Below are 27919 nucleotides of genomic sequence, written 5' to 3' on the forward strand. Positions count from 1 at the left end.
AACAGGTTTTCGGGAAGAAGTGACAACAGTAACAAACTCAGAAGTGGGAGTGAGCCAAGTCAGGCTGGTCAAGACACCACAGGAAGCCTATACCAGCTTTCAAAAAGGTTTGCGGGAAAGGCGTCTGTCTGGTCCCCCATGTAACAGTTTGCCCATATCAGCAGAAGCCAAGGTGTGAAGAGGCTGGGATGTGGTCTGTGCTCTTTACCAATGTGCCCCACTCTCTTTGTGCCCCTTCCCCACTGCACCAATGGAGAAAAGCATGTCATGTCTACAAACTGCCTGCTAAAAGCCTTTCATGTACTGGTTTTGTCTATTACATCTCTATAGAGAAGAGAAAAACTTACCTCCTGGGATTTCTAGAGGGGTGAAAAAGTTATGACTGGTGATCCCCCGAAGAACCACTAAGCCTTTGGAAAAATGAAAATGTGAGTCAGAACACACCCTTTCTGGTGAAAGCCTCATCTGCCAGAAGCAAGCTTCTCCCTGCCAGCCACTCACCATCTCCAAGACAGCTCAGGGCTCAGAACCATCCGGACAACTGATGAATCCCATCTTCAAGCAAAGGTGTGGAAGCAGTGTGGATAATGGAGGATAACGGCAAAAATACAACCATTTTGACTGCTCTTTGTCTTTTGGTCTCCTGAAGTTTCCAAGTCATTGTGATGAAAATTATTAAAGGTCTGCCCAAGAACGGAGACATCCCCTGATTTGTCAGATCCTAAGACAAGGATGCAGATGACTTCATTAGGTCGGAATGTGGAAGTCCCTGAATTCCATGTTATTCAAGACGGTGGCAGGATGGAGAGGCCAGCATGTTAAGGAAAGCCTAGAAGCAGAAAGGTCAGATAGACGTGTTTGGGGAGTAGTGGGCATGGCTATGGCTACAGCATGTGTAGGTTGGCAGGGAAAGTAGAAGAGGTGAGTCTATAGAAGGAGGCTGGACCCAGGGTGTAAATCACAGGCTGAGGGTCTGTTCTGTGTCCCATCGGTTGAGGGGGGGTTTGAGCAGAAGGCATAGACCCTCTGAATAATACCTCATAGCCTCCTTCTCTCCTGCTTCCCCTCCGCTTTCCAGATACATCCAAATGCCTTCCTGTGGCATCCTCCTCTCAGCCAAAACAAGTAGTGTAGATGAGAGGATGGGTCGACAGAGTCCAGGGCTGAGGGGAACATGAAGAGTGAGGAGAGCATCTCATCTTTCTGCCCATGCTGCTGGCAGGGAGCATCTGTGCAGGCCCAAGACACCAGCTACTGGACTGAGAGCCATGGGTGGGAACATGTGGAGAGTGGGTCCAGGTTCTAGGCAGCATCAGGATCCAGGAGCAACAGCATTTTCCAGAGAAGTCAAGGTAACACAGCCCCTATGTCATGGGTTGGTTCCAAAGCAGTTTTCACTGCATTTTTGTCACTCAGGAAACATTATCAACATCTGGACACGCTCTGGGTTCTTACAACAGGGAAGTGGGTGCTACTGGCATCTAGTAGGTAGATCACAGGGATGCTGCTAAGAATCGTCCAATGCACAGGACCACCCCTCCCTCAACAACAAGGAACTCTATGGCCCCAAATGTCCATAGTGCCATGGATGAGAGGCTCCTCTCTAAAGGATCTGTCTTCAGACATCCTGGAGGGGCAGGAGGCCCCCAGACCAGCTTCCTGGACCTCTGGGTGATACAACCCCCCATCATCTCCTGCTTCAGAGGCAGCTCTGGAATGGGATGTCATGTGAGCAAGCTCCTCACAGTGATGCTCTCCAGCTGGGGAGTAAGGAACAAGGATGGGAATGCAAATTTCAGGCAAGGGGGCTTCAGCTTCCTTGCCCTTCCCACTCGGCCCCATTGAGTAATGAGAGGTGCTGCACAGAAGCTTCTGTTGGGACCAACACCCCTGAAGGAGGTACACGGTGCTTTCTCAGGTCAGATGGGGGATGCCGCCTGGGCAATCTCTAAGACTCCAGGAACTCTGAAGAATCCATTGTTCTCACTTCCCTAGCCATCTAGAGAACAAGCCTCAGCCAGCCTCCCAGGTGTGTGTGTGTGTGTGTGTGTGTGTGTGTGTGTGTGTGCATATGCACACATGCAGGCAGGACAGCAAGGGACAGGACTCACTACATGAGGAAACATGCTTTGGGAGCCACCCACCTACACCAGTCCCGCAGCTCAGCTCTCTTGGGACTGCAATTCAACACTGTCAGAAACCAGTGACATCTCCTTCCTCAGATGCCCAGTGGGCGAGGGGTAGTGGTGACGCAGCAAGGCACTGGCCTTTACTGGCAGACAAACTGTGAGTCACAGTCCGCGGACAAAGATCTTCAGAATCTGAGGGTAGATCTGTGTGTCCCCCCCCAATGACTTGTCACTTCACCTGTCCTTTTCCTACCCCCTTAAAATGAAGTATGAGTGACAGCTACCATTTGGGGACCGCTTGCGGCGCGCCAGGCACCTCAAGTACACGTTCTCACAACAGCCCTGTGAGAACTCATATCATGCCACGATAGAGGCGGGGAAATGGAAGGAAATGGCTTGTCCACAGTCACACCGGCAGTGAGTGGCCAAGCTGAGACTGGAACCTAGGCCTGCACAGTAGAGTCTGCCTCCGAGGGGGAGGCAGGGGCTCTCAGGAACCACACTGCAAGGTAGGGTCATCACACTCCAATAGGAAGGGGCCCAGAGCAAAGGCTTCCGGGTGCACGACATTTATTAATGGTGGAAACTTAAGTTAGGGGACTGGCCCAGGTTGGGTGGGCCCACCGTGCCAAGGGCTAGCAGGCAGATGCCGCTGTAAACACTCCTGAGACCCAGAGCCAAAGGGCCTGTTGCTGCTGCTGGCTGGGCAGGCCGGGCCCCACTAAAAATAGATGGGTTCTCAGGTCCAGCTCCCTGAGCACAGCAGGCAGGCTGCTCCCTGCACCAGCCTCCTCCTCTGCCCCTCCCCCCTTCCCCACGGAGCATGAGCCAGGCTTCTAGAAGGAACAGAGATGTTAAGACTTTCACCACAAGCCAGAAAGAACTGTTAAGCTGATGCCCAGTAGTCATGTTCCAAGTTCTGGTGCAGCCATAATCGCAGAGGTCCGGACCCCAACACCCTACCCATCTCTCTCTTATAGAGGAAGCCATCAACCTCCAAAACCCACCCGGGGAAAGGAAGGAGTGGGGCCACACCGTGCTGCTTTTCCTTTTCCCGAATTTACTCTCACTGTTGACAGCACCGTGAGATTTCTGCGTTCGCCGAAGGCTCCGGAGAAGGTCTACCTCGGGCCCTCCTGGGAATCCCGGGACCAGCTGCGGAGACCAGGCAGCGCCCGGCCAGCGGGAGAAGGGCTCTGGAACCCGGGACGAGCGCTCCAAGCGCACGGGGTAGGAGGCGCTAGAGCCTGAGGCTACGCCGCCCGCGGCCTGCGTGCAGGTCAGGGCTCGGCCCGGGATTTCCTTTCAAAGGTGACTTAGAGCGGCTTCATTAGGGTAGCGCCCTCCCGGGCGGGCCCTAATGGCGTGTTTGGCAGAGTCAGCGAAACGCGGCGCCCAGAGGCTCGGCGGCGGGGGAGCGCCCTCTCCCGCGCCCTCGCGGTCTCCCGCGCCGGCCAGCGGCGCGCACGGGGCCATTTGCAGCGCAGGCAGCCTCGAGAGCGGCCGCGGCGCAACGGCGGGGAGCGAGGCGGCACCATGGAGCTGAAGAAGGACAGCAACGCCGTGTCCATCGACATGCTGTTGATCGTGCACTCGGAGAAACGGCGCGCAGCGCACGGCACGCACTCGGACCGGCAGGCGGACCCGGGCGCGCTGCCGCAGCGCAGAGGAGGTAACGAGCGCCCGGCCCGGGCCCCCAGACCCCGGCACCTCGGCCTCCTCGCCTGGGGCCCGCCCGCCGGGGGGCGCCCCACGCGCCCCCGAAAGAGGCCAGGGAGACCGACCCTCTCTCCCCACCGCTGCCTGCTCCTCTTGCTCCTCTGCAAGCACTGGCGTGGCGTCCCGTCCCGTCCCGTGGCAACGCGCAGCCCCGTGATTGCCCCGGGTTGACTCCCTGTGCTTCCGTCACCCCCCGGGAGCCAGCTTCCTCCCAGCCACTCTCTGAAGGGTGCACGACAGGGTTGGAAGATGCCTGGGAGGAAGGGGGCCAGAACCTCAGTCCTGACCCCTGGGTGACCGAGGCCTGCTCCTCACATGGCACTTTGTAGAGCTCAGGGGACCCAAGGGAATCTGTGTGCTGAATCAGACTTTGAGACGGGGAGCTCCCTTGGTGTCCTTGCACAACTCATGGCCTCAGTTTCCCCTTTCTTGAAGCCTCTCTCAGCCCCCTACAGCAGAAGGCATAAGGGTGGTGTAAAAGGCTTGCTAGAGTAAGCTGAAAATCTGCTCTCTCCGCTCTCACAGATCTATTCATTTTACTCCTCCTGTAGACTTTCTGAGAAAGGGTAGACTGGAAAAATAAAGTGACTCTTTATAGAGCAATTGTGGAAAGCAGCACTCAGGCCTCTGTAATCCCAGAGGAAAGGGCACACTGAAGAGAATACAGATGGAGAATAGGGGATGTTAAAGCCCCTCAGAAGTCCTAGGTGTATGATGAGGCCATCCCGAGCCTTCACGGGGGCTGGTGTGAGGTTTGTGCTAGGTTGACGGAGGGCCAGTGCTTTGGGACTGATGTTTTAATAGCCCTTGGTGCATTGCACATCCACCTGCCACCTGCCACACTGAAGCAATGGTGCCTTGAATGGCTTTGCCCCCACCAGTCACATAGGCTGGACCTGCCCCATGGTTCCTTGTGACCTCTTGGGGAGGAAGGCAGGGAAAGAAATAGATTCTGGAGAGCTGAGAATGTTGATAGGTACTCCGATCTCCCGCGGGATTTGAGGCCAGTTGTTTGGGTTAGTTGGTTCTTCCATTCCCAGAGCTGCTCCCAGGAGAGGCGGAAATGCCCCCCACCCCGCGTATTTGTAATGAGGAAATTGGCAGAGGCCCTCTGCCCCTTGATAGAAAAGAGGCTGCTTCTACTCTGGACACTGCAGTCTGAAGGCCTCCCCCTATGCGTGGCAAGGCCAGAGGACCCCCACAAGGCCTGGCTCCAGGCCAGCCTGTGAGTCCCTCCCTCCCCCGCCCCCTCTGATCTCATCTCTCCTAAAGGCTCCAACACTAGAAAGAGAGGGCCTTTCAACAACACAGGGAAGCCTCGGAAATGCCAGGGATCAGGACTGGTTCAGAGGTGTCTGACCCCTAGCACTAACCCTACAGGACTCCAGACCAATGCATTTCACACTCGACCATGATGCAAGGCAAGAAGGCCCTGCTTGCCAAGCCCTTTCTGCTAGTTTCCTCCACAACTTTCCTGACGGAGGTTTTTTCCCAGACACTATGGCAGTGCAGAGACCAGTGTCACTTATTTACAATCAGACAGTTCTGTACCAGAGTATAGAAGAGTGAGAATGCACAGCCTCTGAGGCCTGCTGGGCAATGGTGATGTCCAGGAGACCCCTGGCTAAGCCAGCCTACGGGCCCACACAGCCTAAGGCAGGGAAACACTGAACTAGACAAGCTTGTTCCAAGGCCTCCTGTTGGTGCACAAGATCCAAAACGCCCCCACACCTCTTCCAGGCATCTCCTCCTGTCCCCCCACTGCCCCCAGCCCAGGTCCTTGGCTCTGCAAAGGAGGGCCTGAGCTCCATTACTGTCACGATGCAGAGGACTGGGTGGCTTTCTGCTCTGTCCTTGTGGCAGAAAAGAGTCAGAGGGAAAGGAGGCAAAGGCAGCATGTGCCAGGGATCTGGGCTGCCAACAGATGCTCTCTGCTCTTTCCCTCTATGGCCCTAGCATTTTCCATTGTGCAGTGCTTCTCAAAAATATGCCTGGGTGCCCTCACTTCCTGTCATATACCCCCTAGCCATGGAGGAGGTGGCCTAAAGTCCCCTGCCCCAAGTCAGGTTTCATTCCCAAAGTCAGTGTGATGTGTGTATTCTACTCTACATGTGTGTCAGCGAGGGTTCTGAGCCACAAGCCCCAGATCTTGCCTGCGGAGAGCTCTGCAGAATAGAAGAGCATCAGGAAGGGACAGAGGGACTTGAGGAGTGGTTGAAAGGGCTGGAGAACCAGGCTAGAGGCACAGCTTCCAGGAAGAGTGCCATAAGCTGCACAGCAGGGCTGGTCTGGTGAGGAAACCTCTGTTGCCACCAAGGAGCCCTAGATACTCCGTCCTCACCAGGAACTTGATTTTATTGCAGCTGCTCCCATTGCCAGAACATACGCCATTTCTGCGCCAGGAACTCGACCTTGCAGCCACCACTTTCAGCCAGGACAAGAGAGAGAGTGCGCATGCACTTCCATTCCCTTCCCTCTTGCATCACCAGGTCCCAAGATGGAACCAGACGCAGGTGCATCTGACTGGCTGTGCCTAAGCCACATACATCCATGCTCTAGCTGCAAGGGAGGCTGGGAGAGTAGGCAACAATCACTTGCAGTTCCCACAGGGATGGACCATCTTTGCCCATCCCCCACCTCACATCATGACCCTAACAGTGGGAGATTCACCACATACAGGAAGAGAAAGGCAAAATCAATGGCAAACATCTTCTACAATAATACTTCCATTTTTAAGAGGTAGAGATGTGGAGTGAAGAATAGGCATCTGCACCATGAAAATTCTCCCTGGATGATGCTGATAACCAACCCCACCATCCTTGGAAACCACTGTTTTAATATTTTAAAGTGCATCTCATTCACAGGCAGTCCCCCTTGAATCCTGAGAGAGCCAAGTTCCACCAGCCCCACTTCACCCCAGATACATTTGCAACTGACCTGTCACTCGCTGGCCTGGGTCTCCCGGCCACTGAGAACCTCACTCCAGACCTTGTTATCCCACAGGACTCCAGGGTGTCGGAAATGGAATCCGGAGATGGCAGAAATTCGAAGGAAATGACGTGCATGGTAAATTCTCTCTTTTCATTTTGTTTTCCTTTCAATCTCTGTAATTCAACACATTGAAAAATGACTGGAAGCATTAGATTTCACATGTTCGAAAACTGGCTCTAGACATCTAACCACTCAGGAAGTAGCTGCTCATGACTCAGCAAAGCTCTGGGGCTGCTGTGACTCTAGAAAGTTTTCCCTGAGATCAGGTCCCCCAGTTTCCTGGACGCTGTGAAGGGAGGGGAGCAATTCCATAAGGTTGAGCACCCACTTGTTCACTGGCTATATATAGGGAAGGACTTAGCATCATCTGGCACGGTGAGGTTTGAGTGTGTTCCCACTGGGGGTGGGGCTGCTTATGTCATGCAGGGCAACCATCTTTGAAATTTTTTCCAAATGGAGAGGACAGTGGCCTGCTTTGGGACATTATTGCTCCAGGCCTAGGGAGATGGGTTCTATGGTTCCCGGATGGCCTGGGACCCAGAATACAATAAGCTCAGAGAAGTCAGTTTCCAAAGCCTCCTTTCTCTGGTGCCAGGCATCTGTTGCCCTGCAGGGAACAGGCCCAGGACATCTCTGGGAGTGCCATGCATGGACTGACTATACTAGGCCTTATTGTGTACCTTTCACAGATTCATTAGCCCAGCTTCCAGAACAAACATCAGTGAAACTTCACTGTACGCACATGAGAATTCTACTAAGAATTAGACCTCCACTCCCAGAGCTCCATCAGGGGGCTCAGTCAGACCTGGGCCCATCAAATGCCAATGTGAAGATACCACCCCCCCATGACCCTCTGCAGATGGGGAATCAGGACCCCAATTGCCTAAGACCAAACAGCTATGCTCTGCATCCTGACAGTAACAAAAGGGAAGGATGAAATTCTGAAAGTAAATTCATTCACTCATTCCCTTAATAAAGCTCTACAGGGCTTACTTTGTGCCAGGCAGGGATCCAGTTGTTGAGATGAAGATAGTCAGGAACGCTGCCCTCATGGCACCACATTGATGGTTATAATCATGATGCTTTTCACTGCAATAGAGTCTCAACTCCCTGGAAGTGAAGAGCTTTCCTGTGTCCCCTGCCCTGTGCATGGGGACACGTTGTCCTTAAGACATACCCCTGCCCTGAGGACCACCCCTCAGGGTCCTGGCTAATGGGCATACATGGTGGGATGGCTTCTTTAACTTTGTTACGAGGCCATAGGGCAATAGATGCATCAACTCTGGCTGTACTGAAGCAAATGCCAAAGTTAGCAAAACTATGCTTCAGGCTCATGAGAATTATAAGAATCAGACCACCAGAAACCTGTCAGCTGCAGAAATGCACAGCAGCTGGTACAGATATGCACTGCTTGGCCTGTGTACAAGTGGGTAAGTGGGCAAGTGGGTTGCAGTGGGAGGAAAGAGACAAGGCATCTTCGTTTGTTACAGCTCTCTCACCTTGAGTTGTCTGAAATTCATCTTATGGCTTCTTGGCCACGTTCTTACATTAGAAGATTGAAATATAGTAAATTTATCCTATTTTTACCATCTTTAGCATCCCTGGTTTGAGGGAAATTTAGTGGAAAAATACAACAAAATAAATAGGATCATGGGGCACCTGGCTGGCTCAGTTGGTGAAGCATGTGGCTCTTGATCTCAGGGTTGTGGGTTTGAACCCTATGATGGGTGTAGAGATTACTTTAAAAAAACATAAAAATATTTTTTAAAAAATAATTAAATAAAGAAGATCACTAAAGTAGTTCTTGCAAAACTACCCGAGAACGGAGAGTTTCAGGTAAATGGAGGGCTGGAGAGAGGTTCTACAGAGGCCTTGAGCTTGGAAAAAATGATGGCTGCACCACTCCACTGATACATGTAATTTAAAGTAAAATTTTATTTTTATTTATTTTTCAAATTGCACGTTTGCATGCATGCAGAAGTTAAAATTACAGCTTTTTTTCTGTGTTTTCTAATGGCAAGATTCTGGGTACATACTTGCCTTGCTGGTGCCCAAGGCACCCAGCCCTGGAAACTGGACGGCTTTCATCTGCAAAGGAGGCAGCTGACGGCTTATGCTGGTGGAGTGTGCACAAATGTGGCTGAACATGGAGCTGATCCAAAAAGGCACATGTTCCCCCTCTTGCTGCCCTGTGCACTCCTTGGGCTGGGGCGTTGGCAGGGTGGGGGGAGCCTGGACTGCTCCAAACTTTTCCGAGCAGCAGGTGTTTGGGCCCAGCCAACCCCACTAGCTTGCCCAGCAACGGGCTTCCCCTACTGTGATTGGCTGCTTTCCTTGGTCCTGGCTGAAGTCTGCCTAGCAGCACAGGGACTGACACCCCACAGCCACAGGGAAACCAATTGTGCAGCCCTGACTATAAATACCCACAGCAGCTATGCCAGCCAATCGTCCTCCTTGAGGATTCCCTCCCAGATCCTGTTTCTTTCATCGGCCAGCCCAGCAGAGAAGTAGCCAGCTGTGCCTGAAGGAGGTGGCCTCCCTGTCCTCGCCTAAGTCTGGCCTAGAGCTCCAGACCAGCATCACCCTGGATTGGCACACACAGTGCTCCTAGCCCTTGGCCAACCCACCGACCTCAGCCCATGGGGTGAGGGTCCTGGATGGGCCTGCTCATAGGAGAAGGCTGGAGCAGGCAGGCAGGTTCTCCAGGGCAAGACCCTGCCAGCTGGATCACAAGTCCAGCCCAGCTCAGTGACCTGCCTACCCACCTTGACTGGCTTCTACCTAGGCCAAGGTGTGGGAAGCACTGAGTGGCAGATCTGATTAGGTCCAGGGAAGTCATCTGAATGGAACCTGCTTAGGCCAGTGCCCCAGAGGCATGCTTATTTCCAGGCCCAGGCAATGGTCCCAGTGGCTACTTCCAATGTCAGGCTCGACACCGTTTCTGCAGACCAGTGTGAGGCCAGGGGAGAAGGTGGCAGGTGAGGGTGGTAACAGTGGGGGAACCCCCTGCTGCCACAACCCTGGCCCTCCTCCAGCCCCTCCCTTGGTCCCTCTGAAGCAGCCTCAGCAAGACCAGGCCACCACAGCAGCTGTTAAGGGAAAGATGTAGCAGAAGGTGTTGCATCCCATAGGAGGGGCAGGTAAGCCTGTGGGTTCCCCCTTCATGGCCTGTGGCAGGAACTGGGCATTTCTCCACAGCAAGCTGACCCCACTAGGCTCTGAGGACAGCTCTGTGTTCCAGGACATAAATACCCTTCGTGCATGGAGAGAGCTATCACATAGCGGATGCCCTGCAAATGTCTCTAAAACTGACCCATGTGGCAATCACCCCAACTCCTAAGCTAGGAAGGCTGCCCCCACTTTTCTCAGAGGAGGAGGTTGAGCTAGGAATCAGGAGACTTGGGGTTCAGATCCCAGTCTGACCTACCCTGGCAGGAGGGTCTTTGGCCAGAAGTTAAGCCTCCAGGCAGCAGGCTCATCTGCTGTAAAATGGGGATAGAAAGGCATGATGATCAGCGAGGCATCTTTTTGTATTTTGGCAACTGAGCCTGGTGACACTAAAGTTGGGAGTTATGGTTACTCAGCCCACTGGAGCTGTCCCCACCTTATGGACAAGAAACCCAGCCTCTGCTGGCACCTGCTGAGAGGTGTGAGGGTGTGTGCACACGGGTTCATAGTCATTTGCCTCTGCATTCATGTGTGGAACTGTGCCTATTCCCACGTGTGTACACCATGGGGATGTGCTCGTGGGTGTGCGCATGGTTAAGCCAGGACTGGGGTGAGCTTGACCCCCACCAGCTCACCTTTCTGGCAGACGCACACAGCTCCTTGCTCCTTGCTTTGCCTGGGGCAAACTCCTCCACGGTCCCTGTGGCCACTGCAGGTCCCTCTGTCTTGCGTCTACAGGAAACCTGGCGGAGAAACAACACCCTCAGCAGACCCAGGTCATCACTTCCTACGACAACCAAGGTAAGGATTCACTGCTACCCGTGACCTCTCCTCCAGCTCCTGTGTGGCTGGATCCGCTGCCCAGGCCAGAGACAGCAAGTGCAGAGCACAGACTGTGGGGAGCAGGATCCCCTCTGCCCTGTGGACATTGGAGCACCTTTTTCTTCTCCCTCTCCCCGTGTCCCATGGGAAACAGTGAGAGGCTGCATGGGATAGAGTGATAAAGTCCTTGGGCCACAGAACTCACAGCTGTCCTCTTCACCCTTGCTGTCTTCACTATAGCCAACATTTAAGAGTGCTAACCGAGTGCGAGGCACCCTGCCGGTCCATTTACATAATTATTCTCATGTAAATGAAGCTTACCTATCTGATAGGTCCTCTTAACTGTCCTCAATTTACAGATGAGTAAACTGAGGCTTGGAAAAGTTGTCATATGTTCGAGAGCACATGGCTGGTGAGAGTCAGAGCTGGGGGAACCTGCCCACCCCGCTACAGCCACCACCAAGGCCTCAGCTGTTAACCCTCACACAGCCCTGCTTCCACAACGACTCTGGAAACCGGCCTCCGCACTGCCTACCCACTGTCCAAGCCTTCCCTCCTCCTGAGTCACACCGGAGTCTGAGTCTTCCAGGGCCCTCCCCACAAGGGATGAGTTTAACTCGGCAAGGGGAAGTGAGAGGGCCCTTCCCTGAGAGAGCTCTTCCCTGAGAATCCTCACTTTGCTGGGATGGGTTCCGGGGCTCTGGGAGGACAGGCAAGGGCATCACCATGCTGACTCTGCAGTTGACCAGATCTGAGAACACAGGGTATGTGGGGTGGTGAGGCTACAGTGATAGAGACGGGAGGACTTTACAGCTCCGGCTGGAGGGGAGGCCAGGTTAAATAGAGACTCCCACCCCCTACTCAGCCCCCTCCTCTCCCCCTCCCCACCAATAACCTCCCACCTTGGCCTCCTGCTCTGCATTAAAGACTCAGGGCCTGGTATCTATCTGAGAGCTCTCATAGACTCAGCCCTAAGATTTCACCCCTATTGCTCTCAGCACTGATGTCCTAACTTGTAAAGAAATTATCTGCTCGTGTTCAGGGAGCAGTGGCAAAGTAGGAGTCCCTGGAGGACTCGGAGTCTCTCACGGAATCGCTCTCAGAATCACAGACTAACCCACCATCACCACAGAAAGGCACTGGCAGGCGGTGAGGAAGGGCCTGTCAAGATGGGTTACCAGCACGACACCGACCAGTGTATCTTATGGCAGAACTCCGGGGAATATGGCTCCACAGCAGGCCCCCCTCAGTGGGCCCACCACAACCTGCCCCCTGCCCTGAGCCCTGCAAAGACAAACCCAGGCCCCCCTGCTTCCCTGAAGTGAACTAGCAGCACACAGCTCACCACAAAACAAAAATAAGCAATACCTCACTAAAAGGAAAGTGGATTAGCCACCGCCAATCTTGCTTAGTTCTGGCTACGCCCCCTGATAGGGCCATGGTGTTATCCCCATTTGTGCACAAGAAAACTGAGATGGGGTACTGTGGTCCCCGAGTCAGGCACACCTGCCAGACCTCCACACTGCACTGTCCCCACAGTGTCCCAGACAGACAGGAGTGGTATGGGACCCACCAGACACCAGAGCCCCACTTGGCACACCACACCCTGGCTCTCATGAGCCACTCACATTCCACCCACCTGCTCTAGGGGACAATCTGGTCCTTGACTCCTCCAGTTTCTAGAGGCTGCTGGCACTTCTTGACTTGTACACCTGCACCACTCCATTCTCTGGCCCATTGTCACATGGCCTTTTCTCCACATTAGTTTAATCTCTTGACTCTGTTTTATGAGAATCCTTGTGATTACTTAGGGCCTGCCAGATAATCCGGGATGATCTTCCTATCTCAAGATCCTTAACTTAATCACATCTGCAAAGTCCCCTTTCCTATATAAGGGAGCATTCACAGGTTCCTGGAATTAAGGCATGGATATCTTTAAGAGCCGTTATGCAGCCTACCACATGGGTACAATTTAAAACAGAGTAGTTGAGAAGGTGACATTTGAATAAGGGAGGAGGTGAGGGAGCAAGCCATGTGGGCATCTGGGAAAGAGCATCCAGGAGAGGGAGCACCAGGTATGATAAATTTTATGCAACAGCTGACAAACAGATCAGTGGAGTCTCGGATCTCCATGCGGAAGGGTGCTTCAGAAGATTAATCTGTAATGGGTGTGTGAGGGAGGAGACAGGAGGGTGGTTGCTGGAGCCCCTGTGACTTGGGGCCCCAAAAGTGGTTCCTGAGGAGCCAGTTTTCTTTTGAGGCTTCCTTTCTTGCCGGTCATGCACCCTTGTCCCCAAGCAGACACTCCATTCCTTCTTTGGTCACGCAGGCACTGGGGTCAAACGGCCATGTTTCCAGATATGGGATGCTCCTGTGGAGCTCCGTGCTGCAGAAGGGATCATGAATGGCCCCGTGTTTTCAAGAGCCCGGTGAAAGCCGGGGTCGGTCAGGGCTGCGAGAGACACCCTTCATCACCCCCTGGCTGGTGTCCCAGCCGTCTCAGCCCACTCAGCTGTCAGGTTGTCACCTGGTGACTCGGGCTGCTGAGTGGGCCTTTCACGCTGCGTCCAGTGGAGCCTGGCGAGGGTTCTGCAGAGTTAGACTGTCCCTGTCATCATCCAGCATGCTGCTCTTGGGCTGTCAGAGCACTAGGCTTCCTGCACTGAAGCAGACTACCAGTCCCTGGGCTGAAACCACGCACAACCCTGCTGAACACCTACCCTGGGGCTCTTTAAGGGCGTTTTTATTTTATTTTTTTAAATTTTTTTAACGTTTATTTATTTTTGAGACAGAGAGAGACAGAGCATGAATGGGGGAGGGTCAGAGAGAGAGGGAGACACAGAATCTGAAACAGGCTCCAGGCTCTGAGCTGTCAGCACAGAGCCCGACGCGGGGCTTGAACTCACGGACCGCGAGACCATGACCTGAGCTGAAGTTGGACGCTTAACCGACTGAGCCACCCAGGCGCCCCTTTAAGGGCGTTTTTAAATTACAGATGCTTTAGCTGAGGCTTCCTGACTCTCAGCTACTGCAGAGGAACATTCCAAGGCAAGGAACCCGGCTACTAACCTGGGTACGGTTATTAACCCGGGTTCCAGGTACAGAAAACGTTAGTGAGCACCTTAAGTCAAGGATAGCAAGTATCTAACCTGAATCCTGCAGCCCTAGGCACACAGACACCACCCCCCCACGTGTGCACGCTCACACACACTCACATTCATAACACACACACGTGCCTGACAGTCTTTGCTAATTGATCAACACTCCAGGCAGCTACTTGCAGCCAGTCAGAGTTAATGAACAACACGAAATCTGTTTGCCATCTCTGCATTAGATATTCTGAGCAAATTAGGGCTTTAGACAAATCCTGATTCAGACCTGCAGAGACCTGGGGAGAACCCACTGGAGGGAGAACTCTCCCGACCAGGTAAAAGGCAGACCCAAGGCAGTAGGGCCACGGGCAGGGACGTCCTGGGACTTCCTGATGCATCTCCGGATCTGAGGGCTTAAGAGGAAAGGACATGGAGCTGGTGGCACCTGGGGCAGGGGCCTGGGAGGCACTTCTCAAGCAACTGCTGATATGCTGCTACTAAGACAGCCAGGGCTGCAGCCTCAGGAGTGGTATTTTGGTGACAACTGGTAGAACCAGGGAGGGACGCCATGAGAGAGCCAGCCAGGTAACCTGAAGTCCCGGGAAGGACCTCCTGTGGGTTTGGTCGTGACTGTTAAAATTGGTGCAATGGTATCTGACTATAGTTAGGTTTTAGATCTTATTTTAAATTTTGCTCCAAATGATGTTCCACTCTCATTCATTGGAAATTGGTCAAATTAATTTTCTTCTTAGATTAAGAGTTGATGTGATACGGGAATATAGTAGACTGCAAAATCTTACCATTTCACTCCTTTAGGGAGCACAGGGCTCTCCAGTGACTGCTGCTCACCTGTGACAGCACACCCAGGCCCAGTTTCTGGGGCAGAGAGGCCTCCGAAAATGCCCTCACACACCTGTGTGTGACAAGAGTGGGTATCACACTCCCACAGATCAGGAAGGCTAAGGAGCTGTGTTTTCCTCAGCAGGGGGCTGATGAGCAGCGTCTCTTTGGGGGAGAGTCAGGAAGTGGGGCTCAGGAGGATATTGGAAATTGGGCCCCTGTCCAAGAAGGGGGAGGGAAGAGGAAGTTCAGGAAAGAGAGAAGGGATTGGAAATGGTGCTAGGTGGAGGTTGCAGAACAGGACCACATCCGGGTGTGAGAATACCTCAATGTCCACCTTTACCACCGCTTTACCAGTACCTAGTTTCTCACATCACTCATTCTTGGACAAAGAGCCAGGGCTGAATTGGGGGTGGTTGGAAGCGCCTGTATGTTAGATGTGAGAAGTTGGGGGAAGAGGTTTGCTGTTGACTAAACCAAGTTGTTCAGTTCTGCACCTTCTTTAAGCTTCTGGAGGTTGTTGCAGTCCAGCGTTTTCCAAATTGTGTTTCACAAAACAGTACTGGGTCAAACTAGCTTCTTCTCTGCAGGACTTCTCAGAGCATTACACATTACGACCCACAAAAAGGGAGACAGTGGGCATGTTTCTCAAATCCTTTTCTTGTAAAGCATCTTGTAGCCAAGTACAGCTTGGCACCCACTTTGAAAAACACCCAAAAGTGTTTCAGATGGGAAAAGTAAAAAGGCAAAGGAGAATAGACCTGTGCTTCACGCAGCATGGGAAGACACACAGGAAGTGTTTGCTCTTAGCATTGACACTCGATCCTATAACCAGAACTGAATTATGCTTTAAACTCTGAAATGCTTAAAGTCTTAATTATAAAGTCACACACTGATTTTCTTTGACAGTGAATGTACTAGAAACTACCCTCAAAGTGAAGGTTAACCCCTTCAAAGTAATACCTGGGAAGGTCACATTGTATCTTATTAAGTTGTTTGAGAATTACCCTCTTTGGCATGCAGAGCAAGTTTCTGAGCTATACAAGATAGTCAGTATTGTCATTCTGTGAAAATCATCGCAATACATTTAGCAGGGAAAGGGTTAGTAAAAAGAGCTCTTACAAAACTAATAAGGAAAAAATAATACAACTAGGAAAATAGGCAATTCACAAAATAAGAATTTCAAATGGCAAATAACTATATGAAAATACATTAAAAATTAAATGCACAAAAATGAGATGCCATTGTTCATTAATAAAAATCTCAGAGATTGATAAAATCACACATCAGTGAGTATATCAGTGATCTATTTTTACATTGCAAACCACCCCAAAACTCAGGGGCTTAAAATAATAAGCATTTACCAGCTCACAGGTTGGCTGTGCGTTCCCGCCTGAGATACGCCCAGTTCATCACGGGTCTTGGCTCGGCTTGCTCATGTATTTGTGGTCAGCTGGTAAGTTGGCTGGAGACCAGGTAGGGTAGGGTGGCCTCACCTGAGATGCCTCTGCTCTGTTCCACGTGGTCTCTCCACCCCCAGCAGGCTAGCCTGGGCTCATTCACACGGCAGTTGTGGCTAGAATCCCAAGAATGAGAGTGGAGGCTGCAAAATTCCTTGAGACCTACGCTCAGAGCTTCCCCAGGACCCCTTCTGTTAACATCCCATGCTAACTAGACAAACCAAGTCCTATAGATAGCCCAAATTCAAGGGACAGAACAAAAGACCTCTCGTTGGAAGTACGAAGTTTTGTGATGAATTTTGCAATCAAACACAGTAAGAATGAGCAAAATGGACACTCCCTTGTGCTGTTGGTGTGATCAACTGATAAAATCATTCATGGGAAGTTTGCCAAAATACAGCAAAAGATCCATATTTAAAAATGTATTCAGGGGCGCCTGGGTGGCGCAGTCGGTTAAGCATCCAACTTCAGCCAGGTCACGATCTCGCGGTCCGTGAGTTCGAGCCCCGCGTCAGGCTCTGGGCTGATGGCTCGGAGCCTGGAGCCTGTTTCCGATTCTGTGTCTCCCTCTCTCTCTGCCCCTCCCCCGTTCATGCTCTGTCTCTCTCTGTCCCAAAAATAAATAAAAAACGTTGAAAAAAAAATGTATTCAAAGGGATTGATTTGAAAAGTGTGTAAAGAGATGTGTATAAGAATGTTCATGCATCACTGATTCTAATAGCAAAATATTTGGGAGAAGTTAACTATCCAACCAAAAGGGATTGCTTATATGGATTATAAACGATGTGCAGAATAGAGTACTATCCAGCTCACTTAAAACGATGACATAGGACCAGATTCACTGACGTGTGAAGACTCGAGAAGGAAGCAGGTGTTTACTATAATCCTGCTCTGGACTTTGAATTTCCATTTTGTATCATTCTGGATCATCCAGTTCTTGTTTTAATTCTTCTCAGGCTTGTTTGCTCAACTGGTACTTATATTTATTTTTGTTTTATTTTAAATTACTAAAATTGAATTGTCTGGCATATATTTGCATGGGTTTTAACGCATACAGAACGCATGCTCATATTCTGACTACTACAGTCAGAATACAGGGCAGTTCTGTCACCCCAAAATCCTCTTGTGCAGAATGTCAGTGGTTACATCCTCCTGTCTCTCCTAAGAGTTTCTTTGTATTGTTGAGAAGTATTCCTTGATATGGATGTACCATAGGGTGTTTATCCATTCACTCATTGAAGGACATTTAAGCTGTTTCCAGTTTGGGGTGATTATGAATAGAGCTTCTATAAACATTTGTGTATAGGTTTTTGTATGAACAAATGTAAGTGTTTATATCTCTGGGATAAATGTTCAAGAGTGCAGTGGTTGGGTCAGATGTTCAGTGTATGTTTTGTTTTATAACAACCTGACAGACTGTTTTCAGAGTTGCTGTATCACTTCACAGTCCCACCAGCGATGTCTGAGAGGTCTGATTTATCCACAACCTTGTCAACGTAGAGTATTATCACTATTTTTTATGACTTCTCTTCTAATAGGTATGATATCTCATTCTGGTTTTAATTTGCATTTTCCTAATGGCTAATCATATTGAACATCATTTGACGCGCTTATATGCCATCTGTAATCTCTTCTTTTACCCATTTTCTAATTGAAATGTCTTTGCACTTTTGTAAAAAATCACTTTGCCATATTTGTGTGGGTCTATTTCTTAACTATTTATTATGCTCCATTGATCTATATATCTGTCCCTTTGCCAGTATAACGCTGTGTAATGACTGTAGCTTTATAGCACATCTTAAAATCAAATAGCTGGTTCTTCCAACTTTTTTTTTTTTTCAAAATTGGTTTGGCTACTGTAGTTGCTGTATCTTTCCATCTAAATTTTAGAATTATCTTGCCTATATCTAACATCTATAAAATTCCTGTAAGGAGTCTGAATGAAGTTGCATTAAATCTATAGATCAATTTAGGGAGAATTGACAACAATATTGAGTCTTTCAATTCATGAGCATGGTATGTCTTCCCACTTATTCAAGTCTTCTTTAATTTGTTTGATCATAGTTTATGGTTTTCAACATACAGCTCTTGCACTTTTTTTTTTAGATTTATATTTAAGTATTTCAATTTTTGGAGCTATGGGAAATATTGATTTTTAAATTCAATTTCCAATCATTTATTGTGACTATAAATAGAATAGCTTTTGTATCTGACCTTGTATCCTGTGACCATGCTAAACTTACTAGTTCTAGGAGCTTTCTTTGTAGATTACTTGGTATTTTCTACACACATAGATATGTCATCTGTGAATAAGGAGAGTTTTATTTATTTCTAATCTATAGGACTTTTATTTATTTTTCTTTTTTTCTTTTCTTCTTTTCTTATTTCTTATTCTTTTTCTTGTTTTATTTCACTGGGTAGAACTTCCAGTGCAATGTTTGTTAGGAGCAGTGAGAGTGGACATCCATGCCTTGTTCCAGTCATAGGGGGAAAGCATTTCATTTTTGACCATTAAATATGCTGTTAGCTGTAGATTTTTGTTAGACACTCTTTTTCAGATTAAGGAAGTTCCCTTCTATTCCTAGTTTATTGAGAAGTTTCATCATGAATAGATGTTAAATTTGTCAAATGTACTTTCTGCACCCATTGAAATGATCATGTGGTTTTTCTTCTTTGGCCTGCAAATATGGCAAATTGCATTAACTGGTTTTCAGATATTGAACGAGCTTTGCAGTGCCATGGTATTCTTTTACTATATTGCTGGATTTAATTTTCTAATATTTTTTGAGAATTTTTGTGTTCATAAGAAAGATTCATCTGTAATATTCTTTTCTTATACTGTTTTTGCCTGGTTTTGGTATCAGATTAATGCTGGCCTCATATAATGGGCAATGAAATATTTACTATTCTGTTTTCTGAAAGATCTTATTTAAAAATTGATCTTATTTCTTTTTAAACGTTTGTTAGAATTTATTGGTGAAACCAACTGGACCTGGCCTTTGTTTGTTCCTGGAAGATTTTGAACTACAATTAGTTTTCAAAATAGATGTAGAGATATTGAGGTTTTCTATTTGGGTGAGTTTTAGTAGTTTGTAGCTTTCAAGGAATTGATCCATTTCATCTAAGTTGTAGAATTATGTGCATTGGGTTGTTGGTAGTATTCCCTTATTATTCTTTTAATACATACAAGATCTGTAGTGTTCTCATCTGTTTCATTTCTGATATTGGTGTCTTAATTTCTGATTTGTGTCTTACCTCTTTTTCTTTTTGGTCAATCTGGTTACAGGCTTATCAATTTTGCTGATCTTTCCTAGGAATCAGCTTTTGGTTTCATTGATTACTTTCTCATCATTTCTTTAATTGTTTGTTTTTTTTTTTTTTTTACCACACTGTTTCTCCTCTCCTCCTGGGATCTCAGTAACATGAATGTTAGACCTTAAATATTATCCTACAGGTCTCTGAAGTTCACTTCATTCTGCTCTGTTTCTTATATTATCTTTCTTCAAGTTCACTGACTCTTCTGTCATCTCTATTTTTATTATTTAGCATATCCAGATAGTTTTTCAAACTGTTAAATTTTTTTCCTCTAAAATTTTATGTTTCTTCTTTGTATCTTCTGATGTTTTGCTGATTCTTGGTATCTTTCCATTTATTTCAAGACTATTTGCCCTTATTTGTTAGAGCATGGTTTCCATGGCTATTTGAAAGTCTGATAATTCCAAAATCTTTATCATCCCGAGGTTAGCATCTGTTGATTATCTTTTCCTTTCAGGTAGAGATACTCCTCGTTCTTCCTACACTGTATAGTTTTGGATTGTAGCCTTTGCAATACTCTATAGATCTTCTCAGAACATGCACCCCCAGTAGCCAGTCTAGGCATTGGTCTACACCGTAGTTTAGTTCTCCAAGACTGTGGTATAATGTTTAGGATGAGATCCATGTGTGCTCAGCTCGGAGGGGACCACAAGAGTTCATCCATAACTGTATGGATTTGCTTTCTTGAGCTCCCACCCCTTCACAACCCGCTTCTCAACTCTCCAGCACAAAAGCTGGACTCTAATTTCCCCACTCTGCCAGGCACTTCTCACAACTCTGTCTACATCTAGAGACAATCAGTGGGGAACAGAGAGAGAGAAAAAACAGTGAGTATTTGCTCCCACACTCTAGGGAATCATAGCTTCCCTCGAAGACTCGAGTGCTTAAGGTTTGGGCTGACCAACAAACTCACTGCTACACCCCTACCAACAGACTTTCCTAGAGGCTGAATGGGGAGATAATAGAAAAAAGGGATGGGGGAGGTCCAACAGGGGATTTCCCCCATGCTCTCTGACTCTTAGAGGTTTCCCTTTTTACTCCACAAGCTGGAAGAAAGAGCTTCTCTTGGAGCACCATTTCCCTGTACCCACTGTGCACTTCTGGGTTTGGGGCTGCCTGTGAGTCAAGTCTAAGTAATACCATATGGGAAAGGGAATAGTAAACTCACTGAAAATTTAGTGATGCTTTAAATGCTAATCTTATTCCCTGACTTGCCTTCTATGATTTACAGAGGACTACAGAGTCCTCAAATAGTTGCTCCCTGCTTTCTTTCCAAGGTTTATAGTTGTATTCACTGGAAAAGACAAGGTAGTGTTCTTATTTCATCTTGCCTGGGTTTGGAAACTGTCTGCTTGTATTTTGTTTTTCATTTCTTTAAACAAGAATTACTTGTATATTCAGAAGAAAGCTTAAAACCAATCGTGTTTTGTTGTTCAAACATCTGTCATGGGACATTGCACCCTTTGCTAGCAGCATCTGGCTGAGAATGTCACCTCCCATTCCTTTGCAGGGACACAGCTGACTGTGGAGGTCCACCCTCGAGATGCCATGCCCCAGCTGCTCAAGAAGTTCTCCTTGGCTAAACGTACGTACGTACAGGGCTGCTCGTGTGTGGAGGGCTGGAGGGAGGAGTGACAGTCACTTAATGGGCCAGAGTCCAACCTGGGCATCTTGTGGGGGCACGAGAGGAGTAACCTAGGCCTACACACTGGAAAGAGGCAGAGGCATGACAGCTTCATTCTAGGGACTCCCTTCTCCATATCTAACACCCACTGTTCTTGTGTCTGTGCACTTAGGTGTGGGTAACACAAAGCACTTCGCTAAAGATGAATTTCATCACAAGAGTGTTGTTCTTAGATACCATTTATTGTCTGCCTAAAAAGTGGCATACACAGTGGTAAGCATTTTACATTCATTAACTTTTTAACCCTTTGATAGATGCCTCACTTTTTAAATCACCAAAGTGAGACCCAGAGAGGTGAAATAACTGTGAAGGGACTAGCTAGGAAGTGGGTCAAAACCAGGTCTGACTGAGACCTGTGCTCTTAGCCACCATGTTTGGCTGCCTTCAGTGCAAGGTGCATGGGGTCAGACCCATGATGTCTTTTCCACTCCCTTCTTGGTCCTCTCTGGGCATCTGTCTACCTTATAGCTACAGGGGCCTGGGGAAATGCTGGCCAAGGAATGAAGTCTACAGAGCATCCAGAGCTCAGGTTCTCTCTGTGTCCATGCCTGAGCAAGGCAGGCCCTCCCACCTGCCTTGTCCTGTAGCCCTCAGAGGTCGGGGTCTCAGAAGGGCAGTCAGGTATAGAGCGGACAGGCTGGGTTCAGATCTCAGCTCTTACCTTGGGCAAGTAGCTTAACCTCTCTTGTGGAGTCAAATTCCTCATCTATAAGAAGAGGAAAATAATTCAGCTTCCTTCATAGGACTGTTGTGAAGTTAAATGAGACTGTCAATATAAAGCACAAGGCAGGCATAGTAAGTGCACAATAAATGCTAGCTACTATGTTGAACCCTCATTACCCTATCAAAGAATGGAGATGGAAATAAAATGTAGGTGCAAGAAACACAAGGACAACTCTTTCTCAGAGCCTCTATACATTTGCAACCTTCCATTGTTATATTTACAGCCTTTGGTGGGCTTCAAGGGCATAAAACAACCTGCCTCCTCAGCTCCCCCTGGCTCCATCAGGGACCCATATCTTCCTGACCTGGTTTCAAATCAGCAGCTCCTTTCCTGTTTCCCAGGAGTCTAATAACTATTGGTAACCATTCTGCATTAACCGGTCCTGGATTGATAGGATTTGGTTGCCCTTGAACCTTCCTGAGGAATAATTTAATAATTGCTTGACTTTTCTGGGCTTCGGCTCCATAGAAACTGCCTTTCCCCAAGGGAATTAAAAGCAAAAATGAACTATTGGGACCTTATGAAGATAAAAAGCTTCTGCACAGCAAAGGAAACAACCAACAAAACTAAAAGGCAACCAACAGAATGGGAAAAGATATTTGCAAATGATATATCGGACAAAGGGCTAGTATCCAAAATCTATAAAGAGCTCACCAAACTCCACACCCGAAAAACAAACAACCCAGTGAAGAAATGGGCAGAAGACATGAATAGACACTTCTCTAAAGAAGACATCCGGATGGCCAACAGGCACATGAAAAGATGCTCAACGTCGCTCCTTATCAGGGAAATACAAATCAAAACCACACTCAGATACCACCTCACTCCAGTCAGAGTGGCTAAAATGAACAAATCAGTAGACTAGATGCTAGAGAGGATGTGGAGAAACGGGAACCCTCTTGCACTGTTGGTGGGAATGCAAATTGGTGCAGCCACTCTGGAAAACAGTGTGGAGGTTCCTCAGAAAATTAAAAATAGACCTACCCTATGACCCAGCAGTAGCACTGCTAGGAATTTACCCAAAGGATACAGGAGTACTGATGCATAGGGGCACTTGTATTCCAATGTTTATAGCAGCACTCTCAATAATAGCCAAATTAGGGAAAGAGCCTAAATGTCCATCAACTGATGAATGGATAAAGAAATTGTGGTTTATATACACAATGGAGTACTACGTGGCAAGGAGAAAGAACGAAATATGGCCCTTTGTAGCAACGTGGATGGAACTGGACAGTGTGATGCTAAGTGAAATAAGCCATACAGAGAAAGACAGATACCATGTTTTCACTCTTATGTGGATCCTGAGAAACTTAACAGAAACCCATGGGCGAGGGGAAGGAAAAAAAAAAAAAAAAAGAGTTAGAGTGGGAGAGAGCCAAAGCATAAGAGACTTTAAAAACTGAGAACAAACTGAGGGTTGATGGGGGGTGGGAGGGAGGGGAGGGTGGGTGATGGGTATCGAGAGGGCACCTTTTGGGATGAGCACTGGGTGTTGTATGGAAACCAATTTGACAATAAATTTCATATATTGGGGGAAAAAAAAAAAGAAAGAAACTGCCTTTCCCTCGCCCACATTCATTTCTTCCCATGGTCAGTTCTTATGTGGCAATGAATTCACTGGTGCTGTTGGCATCTCCAGCTGTGTTCCAAGATGGCAGGGGAATCCAGAGGAAGGCAGGAGCTCTAGGCTGTAGGTGGACCCACTGAGGAACACAAAGTTTTGATGTCGGGGTAAATTCTGCCTTTGCTTACAGACTGCAGTTCTCTTTCTTGTCATTCCCTCCCTGGTTGTCAGTCCTTCCTCTGCCTCAGCAGGAAGTCCAGAACAATTCCAGCAGTAATAGATGGTGGGTGAATATGGGAGCAAGAAGGCGGGGCACAGACATAGAAGAGGAGGGGTCAGAAGCCAGGACCACCACAAAAAGAATCGTCCGTGCTTGCGTTTTGACTTCTCAGGTGTCTCAACTTCTGACCTTTGGGATATTGCAGGTTTGCAAGGTGATAAAAATGGAAACACAAGACCCCGGCAGCCTGGAGCAAAAGATGCCCATGGTAAGTTGCAGGTCCTTCTCCAGGGCCGTTCTGTGAGATGGTGAACTGGTTTAGCCCCATGGGCCAGTCTCCAGGCAATTGGAAATGGCTCTCTGGGTCCTATGAGAGTCTGGGGCTACCTCTGGGCTCAGGGTGGGGAGGAGTATCATGATTGATTAGCAAGGTCTGCCATGGACATAGGCAGAGTAATGAAAAGCTCACACACCATATGAGCCCAAAGCTAAAGCATAAACCCCAATAACAAGGCAGCCCATTACAGAAAACATGTTAAACACAGAATTCAGAACTGTGTTAACTTTAAATGGAATTCCAAACCTGTGTAAGGTAGGAGGCATATGAATAAGTAGAATGGGACAGAGGGTAGAACCCTGAATGGGGTGATCGATGGCCTGGCTTTGAGTCCTATTTTTGTCCCTCCCTCACCTTCCTGGGGCCTCAGTTTTCTTCTCCATAGACCAGATGGCATCTAAGGTTTGGGAGAGCTTGGCACTTCTTCCCATTGTTTTGCTTTAAAGTTAGAATAATTTAGTTAATGCCACTGGTATTTTAAATGTATTTATGCAAAATCATATTTAGATCTTATATAATCTCTTCAGAAGGTAAATGTAATGAGGCATAAATCATTGTGGGTATTTTTAATGTTGAGATATTGTAAAATGGAACCAAGAAAGGGTAAAACTAGTAATAGGGTTTTCAGTCCCATTTTAGAAATGTCATCCTTCTTCTCAATGGGGGCGGGGGAGACCTCATTTGGTATAACTCTGCAGTTATACCAAGCAGAAATTTGTTAAATGTAAGTTCACTTCATATCCACTTAGGTCACCCTGCTAGCCCTTGTCAGAGAATGGCAAGAGCCAGATTCCGCAGAGGGAAAAGGCACTGAGGACCTGCTGCGGGTCCCCACCCCCTTCTGAGAGGCTGGCTGGACAAGGGCTGCGCTCAGACCACACAGGACAGGGGCTGACAGGGATCTAAGTGATGAGAGACAAGCGATCCCAGCGCCAGCACCAGAGGAGTGACCCACAGTGGTGCTGGGCTTTCAGGGAGCCCCAGTGTAAGACTGTACAGGACACAAGGATTATGGAGGGTCCAGGAAATATCTTGGTCCTTATAAAAGAAGTAGAAAAATGAAGAAAGAAAATACTAGGTTGGTGGTGACACCACAGCCTTGGGGTAGGGTTTACATAGCCTGCCTGCCCCCCACACGGTCTGCCTCCTCTTCAGAGAGGAACAGTCCTCAGGTCCTGGATGTGTCATAGCACGGGATGTGGTGAGGACCCAGTCAGAGGCCTAGGGTCAAAGGGACCAAACCCCTCTAGGGGCTGCTGCAGAGTGTCCTCAGGAAGCAAGAAAGCAGAACAAAGTGGCCTTGGGGAATGTGCCAGACCCAGTTGGGCTGCAAAGAAAGAAGGCCTCGTTCTCAAAAGGAAGGGATGTTGGAGTGGTGGGGAAATGAGGATGGACCCACATGGCCTGTGCCTGACCGCTGACTAGAGGCTGGGATCTCCTCTGTGGCTGGAAATTGGTCAGCTCCCTAACCAGCTGCCACTGTGTCTCAGCCAATGCTGGCCCAGAGAGGATCTCGCAGGAGCTCAGGCCGGAGCTGGTGGGCCGCCCCCTCCCTACTCTCACTCTCTCGCCACATCTCTTGGGTCTGTAGCACCAAGGCCTGGGTCTCACACAGACCTCGAGGGATGTCTGGGCAAACGCAGCTGCAGCCCCCACACCGGGCACAGACGCTTCACACCTCTACCCTTGTATTTGCCCACAGAGGACCCCCACCCTACACCCTCCCAGGGAGCAAAGCGGCACTGACCTTACAGCGTGATCCACCGTCTCGTTCACTCTCCCAGCTGCCGCATAGATGTGCACCTCATGCCTGGCGGCTGAGTCCAGCAACCCCTAGCACGGTGGAAGTCGTGAAGGTCAGGCCCCCACTAGAACCTAGGCTTCATGCAGCCCCCATAGGCTGCTTCCCCATGTCACTCTGCTCTTCCCAGGCTGGCTGCCGTGCCCTGGGGCCCCACCAGCACCCCCACAGGAGAGTGGGGTTATCACTGAGTTAGGGGATCAGTGCCCCTTTGGCCCCACCCTCCTCACCTAACCCCTGGCCTCCCACCCAGCTTGCCTGACTTGGTCAGCCTTGAATAATGGGAGGACCTTGCCGTAGGCCAGGCTCTCTTTTGGGCTGAGACAGGGATTTGCTGCCCATCCGTGGCTAGTCTGACGACTGGTGTGCCCGGCTTCCTATAAGAAAGGCTGGCACAAAGGAGTGATTCTGGGGCCCAGCCTCCCTCAGAGCCCCCCCTCCCCACAATACCTGGGGCACCTGTTGCTACAACACACTTGGCTTTCTTGGGGTGCTCCAGTCTATGGCTGACTGTGGGCAAGGGAGGAAGCCTGTCTGAGTGCCAAACACGCCTCACCCTACAGAAGCCTACAGAGCCTGGCTCCGGCACACCCTCCTCCCATACCCAGAGTGCCCTTCACTCTGGGCGTCATAACTAGAGTACAGACCCTCCTTTCTTGAGCCTGTCAGGGGCTGGCCGCATTGCCTGGACACTTCCCACAGAGCACTCATTCCTGGAAAAGTTAGCAGAAATCTGCAGAAAACTAAACGGTTGGGAGAAGGGGACTCCATCATTAATCTGCCTGGGCACTGCTGAGTTCATTGAGGTGAAACCAGTCTCTTTACTGCTGACTTCCCAGGGTCTGCAAATAGGCTCATGTTCCCCGTGACTCTCCAGACGAACTAGAGAAGTTGCCATAGTTCACAAACCAATTTGACCAAGGAACTCCTCTAGGAGATATAGCTCTTGGGAGCAGTTTTCCAGGTTCTGGGAATCATGCTGAAGGTCAGGCAATCACAGCACTTCAAAACAACAGAGAGGCCTGGGCCGAGCAGCACTCACCAGCAGGCCTCAGTGGCTAACTGAGCTTCCCTATGTTTCCAGTTTACCCCTGGGATCGGTCCAGCCTGAAATCCATGCCCCTGGACCTGCAGGAGTTTGAGAAACTGGACACGTATGCCTCACAGGTAAGAGAGCAAGCCTCTCTGCATAAGGTGGGTCAGAGTTTCCCGAGTCAGAGTAATGAAGTCTCTGCTCAGGCCCCTCCTAAATGCATCCAGAGTCCCTTGGATAGATGGCCCAGAGTGCCTTCTCACATCACATGGATGGAGAGAAGAAGGCCAAGTCACCAGGCCCCTGCTCAGGATGGAAGACCATTCTATTCCCCCCAATGCCACCCACTGTCCTGATGCTCCCACCCCAGGCTGCACACCCTGCAGGCACCCCATTGCCAGGCCCCTCTGGCCGGCCCTATGCTGACCGCCTGCCATTGCCCATTTGGGCATTGCTGCTGCTGAGCCAGGCCACACCCGGCCCCATGAAGAAAGGTGGCAAGAGGATGAGGGAGGGCCATGGGTGCAGCTGGCCAGCACCCACTGCAACCACAGCCTTGCTCACCCCTGGAGCACACAGGCTGCCAAGCTCTCACACGTCTGGGTCTAGGCTCTTCTGGGGTGGGGTTGGGGAGGGGCAGCTACAAAAGCAGAAGCACTAGAGACAACTAGAGTCCTGGGAGCCAGGTGCTGCCTGATTGGAATGGCCAAGGAGCTGGACCCATTGCTGATGTCAGAAGTAAGCCATCATAGGCCAGTAAGCAGGGAGATCATCTACAGCCTAAAAAGACCCCCCTGTGGCTGGCACATAGCAGGTACTCAGGAACCTTGTTTGCTAACCAATGAGTAGATGGATAGGGGCATGGATCCAGAGTCAGGTTAGAGGCAGGGCCATCAGTGGGGAGCCATCAGCTGTCCCAGCAGGAGCAGGCGTGACCTGGATTAAGTGGGAACACTGAGAACAGAGAGGAGCAGAAAGGTCAACACTGAGCTGGGGACAGAGGGAGGACTCTATCCCAGT

The 27919-nt window shown here is 49.3% G+C and overlaps 1 protein-coding gene across 1 annotated transcript in view; it reads left to right on the plus strand.

Moving 5' to 3' along the window:
* The first annotated feature begins 3665 nt into the window (after positions 1-3665).
* KY (kyphoscoliosis peptidase) overlaps positions 3666-27919 on the plus strand; it is a 44270-nt gene continuing 20016 nt past the window's right edge. Inside the window, exons 1-6 of the mRNA XM_049629798.1 lie at positions 3666-3801; positions 6852-6914; positions 10746-10808; positions 21047-21121; positions 23934-23996; positions 26951-27033. Coding sequence (XP_049485755.1) covers positions 3666-3801; positions 6852-6914; positions 10746-10808; positions 21047-21121; positions 23934-23996; positions 26951-27033 — 483 coding nt within the window. The remainder of the gene's footprint in view (positions 3802-6851; positions 6915-10745; positions 10809-21046; positions 21122-23933; positions 23997-26950; positions 27034-27919) is intronic.

The sequence above is a fragment of the Panthera uncia genome, chromosome C2 (genome assembly GCF_023721935.1).
Source record: "Panthera uncia isolate 11264 chromosome C2, Puncia_PCG_1.0, whole genome shotgun sequence".
NCBI classification, from domain to species: domain Eukaryota; kingdom Metazoa; phylum Chordata; class Mammalia; order Carnivora; family Felidae; genus Panthera; species Panthera uncia.